This window comes from Cylas formicarius, unplaced genomic scaffold, assembly GCF_029955315.1.
Source record: "Cylas formicarius isolate icCylForm1 unplaced genomic scaffold, icCylForm1.1 PGA_scaffold_9__14_contigs__length_23061073, whole genome shotgun sequence".
Lineage (NCBI taxonomy): Eukaryota > Metazoa > Arthropoda > Insecta > Coleoptera > Brentidae > Cylas > Cylas formicarius.
Genome location: NW_026844365.1, coordinates 15,183,565 through 15,196,789, shown reverse-complemented (window position 1 = coordinate 15,196,789; position 13,225 = coordinate 15,183,565). Strand labels below are relative to the sequence as shown.

The 13,225-nt window shown below is 35.7% G+C and overlaps 3 protein-coding genes across 6 annotated transcripts in view; 1 reads left to right on the top strand and 2 right to left on the bottom strand.

Moving 5' to 3' along the window:
- LOC132707000 (protein gone early) overlaps positions 1-13,225 on the bottom strand; it is a 126,671-nt gene that overhangs the window by 41,524 nt on the left and 71,922 nt on the right. The gene's annotated exons all lie outside the window — the stretch shown is intronic.
- On the top strand, positions 2,761-4,028 carry LOC132707499 (uncharacterized). Its single transcript, XM_060679384.1, has 2 exons — positions 2,761-2,788; positions 2,858-4,028. The coding sequence occupies exons 1-2, from the start codon at positions 2,774-2,776 to the stop codon at positions 3,608-3,610; spliced, it is 768 nt and encodes a 255-aa protein (XP_060535367.1). The 5' UTR covers positions 2,761-2,773; the 3' UTR covers positions 3,611-4,028.
- LOC132707002 (H/ACA ribonucleoprotein complex subunit 1-like) lies at positions 5,408-8,382 on the bottom strand. The gene is made up of 2 exons (XM_060678615.1): positions 8,313-8,382; positions 5,408-6,506 (listed from the first exon to the last, which is right to left on the bottom strand). Exons 1-2 carry the CDS (start codon positions 8,325-8,327, stop codon positions 5,610-5,612), a joined length of 912 nt encoding a protein of 303 aa, XP_060534598.1. The 5' UTR covers positions 8,328-8,382; the 3' UTR covers positions 5,408-5,609.

Below are 13,225 nucleotides of genomic sequence, written 5' to 3'. Positions count from 1 at the left end.
GTAAACTACCTTACATTTTTTGTAATGGTGTTTACTCAAAATCTACTAATAGCCTGTTTTCACATAATTTATTTAGTTATATGTTGATAATTGATACAACATCAAGTGAAATAATGATAGTACCGCCCACCTAGGCAAGGTTTATTGTACCATTTCTTATCTGCTAAATATTTGCGAATAAGTGAAATTCTACGTCAAGGCGTAAACTACCTTACATTTTTTGTAATGGTGTTTACTCAAAATCTATTAATAGCCTGTTTTCACATGTTTATTTAGTTATATGTTGATAACTGATACCACATCAAGTGAAATATTGACAGTACCGCCCAGCTAGGCAATGTTTATTGTACCATTTCTTATCTGCTAAATATTTGCGAATAAGTGAAATTCTGCGTCAAGACGTAAACTAACTTATATTTTTTGTAATGGTTTTTACTCAAAATCTAACAATAATCTGTTTTGACATGTTTATTTAGATATATGATGATGATGATTGCTGACACACCATGTGAAATATTGATATTATCGCCCAGCTAGGCAATGTTTATTGTACCATTTGCTTCAATATTACAAACGCATGAATCTTCCTTTTATAACTCCAGAAGATAACTTCCAACGAAAATTGATAGGCAAAGAAGAGAAAAATTTTAAAGTAAAGTAAAGGTCTACCAGAAGTGCGTTTTTATCTGCTAGACATACCCAAACCAGAGCCAATGATCTCCGCCTAGGAAGTATCTTGAAAGAGCTATTGAGGGATTTTTTTTCCATTTCGAAAGACAAAAATTGAAAATTGACTACGGCCGGTCAAAATAATCAAATTAAAAATGTCTACTAGCGTTGATGTCAAGGTATAAGTAAAAATAAATTACAATTGCTTCGGTTTAATGCAAAATTTATTTATTGCTGGTAACTTTTATTAGGGACACTGTCGTAAATATATATTAGGTTTAACAATGGATAATTATTTGGGTGCGTATTGTGCGGAACAATCCAACAAGAAAGTAAAACGTTTTAAAAAAAATCAGACCAAAAACTCACTTTCACGAAACACAACAACACACAATACATATTGCGGTTAATTGCACAGGATGGGCCGTTTAACAATTGATGAAGCAGACATACATATCACTTATACCAAGTCTACGGAAATAATATCCAAACATTTTGGAGGGCCAAAATAAGAAAAAAAAGTTTTTTATGGACAGGCACTAAGAATTCTTGAACTTCTTAAAAAGAGAGACATGACGGATATTTTTCGCAATAATTTTGAAACCGAAAAATTCTTTTTGTTTACGACGATGTCTCGCAGAAGCGAAACAAGGGTTTACTATGCGGTAATTTTTTTTGTCTGCAATATTTTTAAAACGTTGGGAACAAATAACCGAATCTAAAAGGGTTCTAACCAAAAAGGTAAACTGATATCTCCGTAGATTGATTTTATTATCATCAGATATTTTTTTTTATTAGTGTCAAAAAAATATGAATGAAATTCAAGAGTACAGCAATATCGAAAAATTTTGTTAAAAAAGGTGGTGATAACCAAAAACTACGTTGAATATACAATTACATCCTTTTACATTGCAAAGATGTTTTTTTTTGCATTGCTATTTGGAATGAACATTTATGTTTTGTGATTATGAAAGTCATGATAACTATCTAACTTCTTTTTTGCAATTTAAACACGCAGTGAATGCACATGCACATTTATTTTTCAAATAAAACAAATATATAATTGTACAAGTAACATAATATTATCTATATATAAATAGACATTTAATTTTCACTCATTTAACTAAGGTCTCGTCATATCCACCGTCTCGTTCAAGTATTCGTTCTACTGGAAATTCACGTAATACATTCGGGATCATTTCGGAAGAAATTTCCTGGCGTTTTTCTAAAATTATTCTTTCTAAATCTTGAAACAGCCCTTCCTGGTAAACTTCTGCAGGAAGTAATCAGATGGGATTAAGATCAGGGATCTAGCAGATCAAGAAATATCAGAATATCTATGGATAACGTTTCCATTGAACATATGTTCAAGATATTCCCTAACATTCAATGTAATGTGCCGCGAGGCACCGTCTTCTAAGGGTAGTTCGTCTATGAAGTCAGAAATGTGAGAAGGTCCTATTAATCTGTTTTTACGCCAACCGACACGTTAGCCTTGAAAGAATATCAGACTATTACAAAATTGGGATTTGCGTCAGACCATCACCGGCCATGTTGTGAAGCGACCGTTGCTTCCTAGATTGCAACTTATTTTAAATAGCATTCGTCGATATTGTCAAATCTAAAGGTATTCTACGCTTGAATACTTAAAAAAGGAAAATATCTTATTACTTTATTTTAGATTTTAGAAAATTTAGTTTTATTTTCTAAAATTAATAATAAAAAAAGTTTCTCATACGGTCCCGACTTACCGGGACATATTGTATAAACCATAATTACGACCCCATTGAAAACCGACACCCTCACCTCACTTCACTTTACCAACGAATCAAAAACTAATTTTCGTAATTTCTTAGCACCTATACTGATCAGTGGAAATTCTTTTTACGACACAAGCGCGTTTTGACACACCTTCGTAGTTTCTACACACAAACCTTAAACAAACACGAAGTATTCTGAAACCACGAGATGAAATTTGACGTTACCTTAACAATGTTTGTTTTGGCCATGTATTGTACAAGACGGACGCTTTCTATTAGGACACAAAGGCCGATATAAAAACTGACATCTCGAAATCGTCCGGTCAATCGTCAAATCGACCAATATGAAGCGGTTTCTTGTAAGTGCAACACCCCAACTAACCATAGTAACCTTTGATAACAGTAAAACCTAATATAGTTCATTTCAGGCACTAGTAGGGCTGATAGCCCTCGGCGAATGTCGACCGGAACCGCCGGTGGGCTACAACTACCCTATTCCAACCCCTTTCTCATCCGGAGACAGCAGTCAATCAGAACAATCCCTGCTAAGGAAACAACCCACGATTCAGCCCTTCCAAATCCCCAGCCGGTCATACGGAGTACCGATCTTATCGTCCACTACAGCCGAAGCCAGCTCGACCCCTAGTAGAGGGTATTTAAGTGACTTACGCTCCAATGTTCAAGAGGACTACCCTTCATTTAGCAACTCCCCTCAAGCAGCACCAGGGCCTCTTGTTCAGAAGCATATCTACTTTCACGTAGCGCCTCCATTCGAAGAGGAGGAACGACAGGCTAAGATCCAGGCAGCAGCTAACCACCAGAAACATTACAAAATTATTTTCATCAAAGCGCCTAGTTACGCCGCACCTGCCGCTCCTAAGTTACAGCTTCAAGCCCAAAACGAGGAAAAAACGTTAGTCTACGTGCTGGTGAAGAAACCGGATGAAGCACAAGAGATCGAGTTATCCACCGCAGCACCCACGCAGCCCAGTCGTCCTGAAGTATACTTTATACGATACAAGGCCAAAGAAGATAGGGTTCAAGCGCAGCAGCTTCAGCAGCAAGTGGAAGATACTGATTCGGTTGTTGCGAGTAAAGGTACGAGTGGAGGTTCCAGTGATAGTTCGAGTTCTGGTTCAGGAGCTAGGTACGGAGCTCCAGGACAAAGTGGGCCTTATTGAGAGGCTTTCAGAGTGTGATATGGTTAGGTAATATATAAAAGCTAGACTAGAACAAAATATATGATAGCAAATAAAACGTATTTTTTACACTTCCGTGTTTTAGTTTTGGTGCAAAAATAACATATACTTTGTCCTTTGTGTCTTTTAATGAACCGTTTTCTTTTTAAGAATTTTGCACGTTTTTGTTTTTATTTAGTTGTTTATCTCTGAATATAATTACCTATTTAAATTAAAAAAAAAAGATGATTCCTATATATCCATTGTAGTGGCCTAAAGAGGATGTAATAAAACGTCTAAACATCAGCCTAAAACAAATAGAATGATGGTGAATTTAACACTAATCTTCTTTCCTTTTAATAGATGGGTTACTACTACACCCTTAGTTAATTTACACCGCATTTTAACCATTATTATAGTATTGAACCTATTTCCAACAGGCTATAGAAGTTATAAAATGTCTCTTTCTCAAAACCCCATTTGAAACTCATTAGAAAAAGTCGAGTTGTATTTGAAACTCATTAGAAAAAGTCGAGTTGTATTTGAAAGCAATTAACTAGTGATTAGTGAACAATGCGGAAGTCTCAAATGGTTCTCAGATTGATCTACTTTTTTGTAACACCCCGCATAATTCAAAACAAAAATAAACTAATACCCCTGCATCTACATCTACCTAATTTTTGTCTGTATAATATTTCATTGTTTATTGTCAAATGTGCCAATAATTAATTGTCAAGGAATTCGGTCGTACTTTGGGACAATTGACGAAAAATCTCACGGGTGGCGCAACGTCATCTAATTTGATCGTACAAGGAGGTCAGACCGAAAGAGGACAAATCAAATATAAGCGTTTTGTGAAAATTGCCCAAGAAATGTTGTAACCGGGGTCTAAACAAATTCACAGACGCGCGCTGCTTGCACTTTCACTTCTTGCGTTTGGGCAACACCGTCGCATCTACGATGCTTATTATTCAACGCGGACTAACGATAATCTCGATATATATATATATACCCATAAAAAAAGAAGAACTGGACATTAAGGTGCGTGAACGATGGCTATGGTGGGGCGTTTCAAAACATCCCATTAAATTAGCGAAGAACGAAAGAATGGTTGTTACGTAACTCGAATAATACTTTTCAAAAAGCACGTAATTGCTTCCTCTAATCTGCCAACATAATAACATTTCTATATAACGTTAGCGGTAATGCAGACCATTTAGGCCCATAGCTCCCAATCTTTTTGCTTCTCGTCTTCAGCCGGGATTTGGTTTTCTTTTGTTACTCAGCCTCCCCCGTCTTTTGCTTTGCCTCTTTTCTTCTAGCCTTCACGGACTTTCTAGGCCATTATCTTAACTATTCTTCCATTTTTGGTAGGTGTGCCACGCCAGTAGTTCGTAGAGTTCAACATTTGTTCTTCATTAAACTGTAGCTCTGTTTGCTTCCCGACGAATATTCTCCTCCAAATCTTCCAATTTCATGTTTCCACCATTCGTTTTATTATCGTAATCCAAGTATCGCAGAACAAGATAATGACGGCGTTGGCATTGCTTCGTATATTCTTACTTTTCATGGCACTTCATTATTCTTAAAGATTCTTCACATAATTATTTTATACTTACTTTTTTTTTTCTAAAGTTATTTCTATTGTCGTCGTCTTATGTCAAACTTTTAAGCTTTGATTGGAAAAATACGTGACACTATGAATCGATAGGAAGCAATTACAAATCATAAAAATTTCTTAATATGCAATTAACTAAGGACAGGAACAAGAAGGGTAGTTTGCAAGCAAAACTAAAAAACCAATTAAAAAAATATTATAAAAATTTATTTGTCACCGTTTCTTACAAACTAACGTGAATAAAAAATGACTAAGGAAATATATACATAAATATTGCGTGAACTCGAATTAAGTGGCGTATCACAAATCTCACACAGCTCACGATGCTTCTCAACGACAACTGAGGATGTACCCGTACTTCTTTTGGATCTTACAAAATGTTACTTATTTGTGGTATCCGGGAGGGCCGTATTTGGAAGAAGCTCCGGACGAGGAACCGGAGGAAGCACCGCCGGAATATCCCCCGGAAAGATCCTGTCCTCCGTGTCCTCCTAGACTTCCGGCGCCGGAGAACGAAGCTCCGTGAGCGGAAGCAAAATCAGCGCCGCCCCCAATAGCGCCGCCATCGATACCGCCCAATGCCCCCGAAATGTCGCCTCCGGATCCGGAATGACCACCAGCAGCGAGAGCCTCCTTCTGAGTTTTGTATCTGATAAAGTATACTTCGGGTTTGGATGGTTGAGTCGGGGCCGGAGTGGGGATGGAAATCTCTGGTTGGTCTTCGGGTTTCTTGACCAACACGTAGACCAAGGTCTTTTCTTCGTTCTGAGGCTGAGCGGGGATGATTGGCGCGGTCGGGGTAGGAGGAGCTGGAGCCTTAATGAAGATGATTTTGTAGTGTTTCTGAGCGGGAGCTACGGGTATGATTTTCCTTGGTTGGTGTTCTTGAGGTTCTTCGGGAGCTACGTGGACGTACACGTGTTTGTGGACTGTCTGACCGCCTCCGATCCCGTGACCGGCACCACCGTCGAATCCACCGGAGTAACCGCCCCCAATACCAGAGCCTTGTCCGAAACCACCACCAAGGCCGGCGCCTTGGCCGAATCCGCCAGAGGCCGAGCCACCGAATCCTCCGAGACTACCGCCGTGGCCGCCGCCTAAAGAGACACCACCGGAATGGCCACCTCCGAGGGCAGCTCCTCCAGAGTATCCGCCTCCTAGGGAGGAGGAGAAACCACCCGCGTAACCCCCACCAATGGACGCGCCTCCAGATGGCGCTTGGTAGCTGTAACCTACCGGAGGTTCAGGTCGAGCTGTGGCTAAGGCCACCAAACACGTGAACTGCAGGAAAAGGGATCGAACTATTAACGGGCGGGGATCTTCCTACTTCCAGGACTGATTTTAAAAAATATTTTTTTACATATTTATATGTTGAGGAAGTAGTTAACGCAATGTAACATTTTTTGGGAAATTTCTAAAAATTCTCGACTTATTTTGTAGGTGCCTGCGTTATATACATACAAAGGATTTTTCAAAAAATCATTCCGTTAATTTCTAGAGTGAATAGAAAATGGCCTCTTCGGGCGAATCGGCTCTATAAAAGGAGCATTAAATTGTATTTTATTGTTGCTGAAACGGTTTAAGAAGACAATGAAAAGTACTTAAAACAATTTAATAATTCGCTACTTGGTTAAATGTCAAACTCAAAAAGCTGTAATTTTTTTACTTTTGTGACCTTTTTTAAGGCAATTTTTTTCCAAAATCCCATTTTGGGTGAAAAAAATTTAAAATGACCCCCAAAAAAAAATTAAGACAAAGAAGTGATAAAAAAAATGTTCTGGAGTCCGTTTATTCATTTATTAATCAACCAACATTAATCAAATTTTAATCAGCAAAAAGACATAGTTTACCCCCTTTTCTGAATTTATTAGAATTCAAAATATCGCCGAATTAATTAGACTTTTTCAAATGCCAGGAAAAATGGCATTGAGAATAGGGCAACTCTACAAAAATGCAGTGTCGAAACATTCAAAATAGGCCCTAATTTCCTATACAAACATATATCTAGAAATGGTTGGTTTGGTAATACAAAATCTTTGACAGTGTAGTTCGAGTAGAGTATTAATCCTGCAGCGTCTCAGAAATTAAATTAACTCAAATTTTAGCATTTTGGAAATGCTTGAAAATAGTTTTCAGTTTCTTAAGCGAAGACGGTGTAAGAAAATATAAATGGAAATTTCAAAAGTAGGTTTCTGAAAGAGCGGCGTCAATAATATTGAATTTAAATGCCCCACCAACGCCACTGGTAAAATTTTCAAAAATCTTTTCCATAAGAAAATGTGTATTTATTTATAGAGATATCTAGAGTGAAATGAATGTTTTTTATAAAAACCATTTTCGATATATATACTCCTCAGTTCAGAACAAACTTTTTCCAACAAACTCGCACGCAATATAGTGATAATAAATTTGTTCTCCAGCATCCAACAATTTGTTCTACGAACTTGGTGATCACAAGCAGTTTACGGCCTCATTATATTTCTTAATCTCTAGCAAAATTTTCACTTTTTAAATACCGGGTGTTTAGCATAGAAAACTATTTTTAAATCTTCCCACATTAAAAGGAGGAATAGAACTTGAAAGACGCATAGAACGCCATTAAACAAAACTTTCTAGATAAAAAGTTCATAAAATTCGGAGAGAAAAAGTCAATTTTCTGAATTCCTCTGCATACGGCACAAGGATATGTTCAAATTTGGTAAGGCAAGGTATGTTGGCAATTTTAAAAAATTGAGAAAAATTCAATAGATTAACTAGTCAGGAACATTTTCATGCTTTTATCAATTTACAGTTACAGTCAGTTCTGTTCTTTTAAAAGACCTAAACATCTCTTTTGGTACTTTTTAGTTAAATTTTCGAATTCGAAACACCAGCGTCTATTGAACTTAAACAAGAAAGTGAGTGCAGCGAATTTTGCTTTTTTTTTTAGCAACTTCAAACGATTAAGACAAAACGGACGTGGGTTCACACGCGAATTGGACGCACTGCAAGTTCACCACACTCGAACCCCGTCGATTTTTATTTTTGCGCGGTCACTATCACTTCGACGTGGGAGAGGCCACCTTTCTAATTACGAATTACACTTACCAAGAACGGTCTCATCTTTAATACTTATGGAGGTGCAATATCGGTCGTGTTTTGACGATACTTTAAACTGTAACTGAAGTTTTTATACTTTGTGGTGGATCATCCCCACTGTGCGCTGAATTAGAATGGACGGGCCCGTACAAAATCGGACAATTGCGCTTTAGACGTATTAATAAAAAATTAATATTAGCAATAGTAGGGTTGTGCCCATTTTTTTTTTGGTTGGCTAGGTGAACGGCGATTGTGGTACAAGGACCGTCAAAAAGTGAGAATGATGCCGTTAATGATGATCCGCCGATGTAACCTCTGTAATTATCCGATTATCTCGCTCGTGAATGAGATAATTAGCAGGTTGAGGCTGAAGTGAAGAACTCCTATAATTGAAACGATCGGAATCAGGCGAGAAAAAAGGTTGTTGGAATTAGCGCCCGTAGATAAAGACTATATTTAGAACCACCAGATTTTCAACAGATTTTGTTCGAGTAGGTTGTTTTTGCACGTATGGTGTGAATTTTCACCGGTAAGTTACAACTATCCGCCGCAAAAATTCTTTAATTTCAAAATAACAATAATTTCTTAGGAATTCGAATTTTCAATATATCGGTACGTTAGTTTTGGTTTTTTAAAACTAGTCTTCAGCAGTCGCGCCACATTTAATTTAATTAGTAGAATTTAAGAAATAAAACTCCGAAATGTGCAACAAACAAAATTGTCATTGTCATATCATCACCACTTAAATCTTTAAAACTAACATAAAAACTATTAGTGACTTTTATTACAAATAGCATGGCATACGAGTTATGAGAATTGAGATATTGTATCATTGTTTACTAAGATCATTTATTTTTGAGAAACTGTTGTTGAAAAATATACAGGGTATGTTGTGAGGTTTCCTTCACCGTTATGATCATCGCAATCACAAACTTAACACAAAATCACAGATTTCTTTGCCATATTCCGCACAAACACAGACCATTCAGCAAGGTGGTTCGTAGCACTAACGAATTCACCGAGTTCATCATATTTGCCTTTTTACACTCCTTTCAATACCTAAAAATTCACCCAAATTCCATTAATCGAATCAAGAGCCATTTTTCACGACAAAAGATTAATGTTAGAAGGGCTGGGTGAATCTGCACGTTCATATCAATAGTTTTCTAAGACATGTATAGAGAGGTGTAGCTTTTGGATAGAGCGTTGAAACCATTTTACATCAAAATATGCGCGATGAAAATGTTGACACTAGGGCAAAAGCACATTATAAATGGTCCTGTGAATGTAACTGGATTCGTCACAAAAATCGCCAGTCAAAACACGCACGGCATCGAATGGAGCCACTATTAAAACATCCAACATCTCCAACACCTTCGTACCTTCGGGTAAGATCAAGGTCATAGTTTTTTGGCATTCTGGAGGAGTTATCGTGTAAAAGAACACTAAAGCTAGTAATAACTTTCGCGCGTGAATTATATTTTAGTAATTATAACATTATAAAATTATCATATTATATATTATATATTACATATTATATATAACATTATAACAATATTATAATTGTAATATAAAATTTAACTATAACATTAATAAAGTAAGTATTGCCAAGTTTCATGATTTTTGCTGGAAAACGAGGGTAGACACGAAAACAACTCATGAATCGAAAAAGATGTACCTTTAGTATAGTAAATAATAAAAATTGCAAAAAGTCAGTGGCGGACATATTTTGACAATACTATTCGTTGACACTGACGGCACTGGACTTTCTTCTATCTTCTTCTTCTTCTTCATCTTAGTGGTGATGTTTTCGAATCTCTCACAGCTTTTTACATCCAATCGCGTGCCCTCCAGTTTTCCCCGAAGGCAAAGTAAATGCTATTTTAATCCGCTCTCCAAAGACATGGCGATGAGAGTTTAGCTCTGATGCCTAACTATTTAAAATGGTTAACTCTATCAAGAAGTCTACTATCTAGTAAAAGTTACATTTGTCCAACATCTATACTTCCTGCTATAATGCATTTTGTCTTGCAAACGTTTATATAATAGAAATAAATGAAAAACGTTGATGACAGCACTCCACGCTTAATGAGAATCTTCTTCGTGGCTATTTGAGGTCGTAGCTGTTTAAAGCTGTCTCATCCCTAGATATTTGAATAATAAATCATGTTGCATTTGATCAAAAGCCTTTTCAAAGGCTACGACGTTCTTCGGGAACTACGAATAAAAAGCCGAATACAGAATGCTCGCTCTATTTAATACAGTTAAAGCCTAATTACCCTATTACGTTGCGAAGCCGGATTATTTTTGAAACGCCCTGTATTATGACAGTTTTGCGAGGAAAAAACAACCGCCTCGCTAATTAAAATTTATTATTTTTTTAACAAAATCACGTCGAAATTCGCCGGGGCTGTCACGCGCACGCTGTTTACAACCATTTTCGCTTACTTTTACTTTTCATTAGTTATCTAATTGAAATGTTTTATTAATGAACCCGAAAATATATCTCCGGTGTCACAATTACTCCGCCGGAGATAAGCACTCCGGAATTTTTCTTATTAATGCGAAGGTCGGCTTTCGATTTTCGAACGCTCGGTACAAAACACGAATTTCTTAATTGTTATCATCCGCCTCGATTTTAACGTATCTCTCGCGAAATGAAATCGGACATAAATTTGCGGTTTACGTAATAAAATACCATCTCAGAATGTAATTACTTATTTTGCGACGCCTCTGTTCCGTTTATAAAAAATGTCGTTCGATAATTACTTTTTAAATTCATTTTATCATCACCTGTTGCAAGGATGTTCGAAATGCACTGCGATCATCTTAGATCTCAAAATTTCACAATTCTTGGTACAGTTACTCTATTATTTCGGACCGAAAATCAAAAAAGTAGAATATCTAAATAACTTCTGACGTGAAAAGAGTAACACAAACCACAACACAAAAAAATTAATTTTCCAGGTGATTTATAAAAGAACAGTTTTTTTTTAATTTTTCTAAAAAGTATATTTTATTATTTAACGATATATTCGCAAAATGTGAACACAATATGAAAAAAAAATTATTTGGTTTGAAGGATGTTGTTGCTTTTTTAACCTGGGCATTAATGGCATCAAGATAATAAAAACAAAAACATTAATCATTATTGCTGTAGAGTTAACGTTGCTCTTCTGTGTGCCTTTTTTTAACTTCATGCCATTAAAAATCAGCCCTAAAATTTTCAGACAAATATCACATCTAACAACTAAACTTATCCCATATTTCTAAATGATATATAATGAAAAAAGTGGGTTTGAAATATAATGGTTTTTGTTGCAACTAAATAATATATATGCCAAAAAAAAAGTTTCCAAATTTAAAGACTGTGTGTGACAAAAACTTGGAGAGGGATAAATTGAATGCAGTATTGAGTTGAATGTTAATCAAGTTTGCTCGCGATTGGGGAAAAAAAGTTTTCATTTTTTGGACTACAGAAACATAATATCTCTCAATATTCTTCCCTGTAGATAATGAATAGGCCGTACCAAATTTTGATTCATTATTTTCAAAATTGCAAGACAAAACTAAAAAACACAAAAAATGTACTACTACTAGTGTGGGTTAGTTGTGGTTCAAATAAGCTGACCAAATATTCCAAATGCAGCAAATAAAAAATTGCCAAAATTTCGAGATAATACTGTAGCATTATACGAAATAAGCGTTCAAAAAGTAATAATAATATAAAAAGGCAAGGGCGCTAATTTTTACGCTTATCTTTATAAAAAACAGAAGACGTATCACTAAATCCTCATATGGTTTAAACTAAAATTTCATATTCATTAAGTACCCGCCCACATATAGAAAGAAAAAAAGTTCTAAAACTACCTCCCTAACAAAACTAATAGCCAAAAATGGAAAGACATTTTTTTTCCCATTTTTGAAAGTGACTCCTCTAAATATTAAATTTAAGTTGTTCACGTCTGTCCTAAAAGCTATTTTTTCTGAAAGGACCGTATTTCCCATCAATTAACCCAATCAGAAATCAATAATTCATTGTTAGTGTCGAGAAAAATTTCCCAAACTCAAAGCTTTAGTGCTAAATATAACAATTTATTAAATTAATTAACTAATTAATAGGATCTCAGTAGTGGATTGTCAAATCTGCTTCTGCACAGCATAAACTATGCTGCGCACACAAAGATTTGTGAATAGTATTACAGTATATAGTATTACAAAAAAGCACGTTTATCATGTTCTTCGACCCCTTCTCAATTCCAGTGTCCGTGTGTCTCGACCCTCCATAAATACCTCTATCTCTGATTTCCTATCTATACCTTCTCTGCAGGTCAGTCTCCATTTAAGGATTTGTTTTGGTAATTCAGTATCTGTTTTCTTTATTTGGACATACTAGTACCATCTAAATTGATTTATTTGAATGTTTTCCCTTAGTTTCTGAACTAAAAGTTCAGATTTTCACGAAATTATATATTTTGACATGACAATTGTTTCGACAACACCGTGTCCTTATCAAATGTAGTATTTACAAACTACCTGCTACTATATATACCGAAAAATGACCATAAAACCTTAATTAATGTTGTTACAAGAATTTAAATTCAATAAAGGAAAGGTATTTAAATCCAATTGATCGTTAAGCAATACATTTTGTTAATTTCCATGGCTTCCAATAAATTTAATTTTCTATTTTTTCTGGCTGTATAAAATATATCAAAATTGTCTTCAAAAATGTGTTTTTCTGTATTTAAGTGTGTAGCATAATCAGAATCTTAAACGCTCTTATATGTTCGTTGATGCGTTTCTTGAAGGATTTACCTGTTTGTCCAATATAAATTTTAGGACAAGATCCACATTTCAACCTGTAGAGACCTGATTTTTGGGGTCTTGGACATTTCGATTTATTGTTTTTTAAATATGTT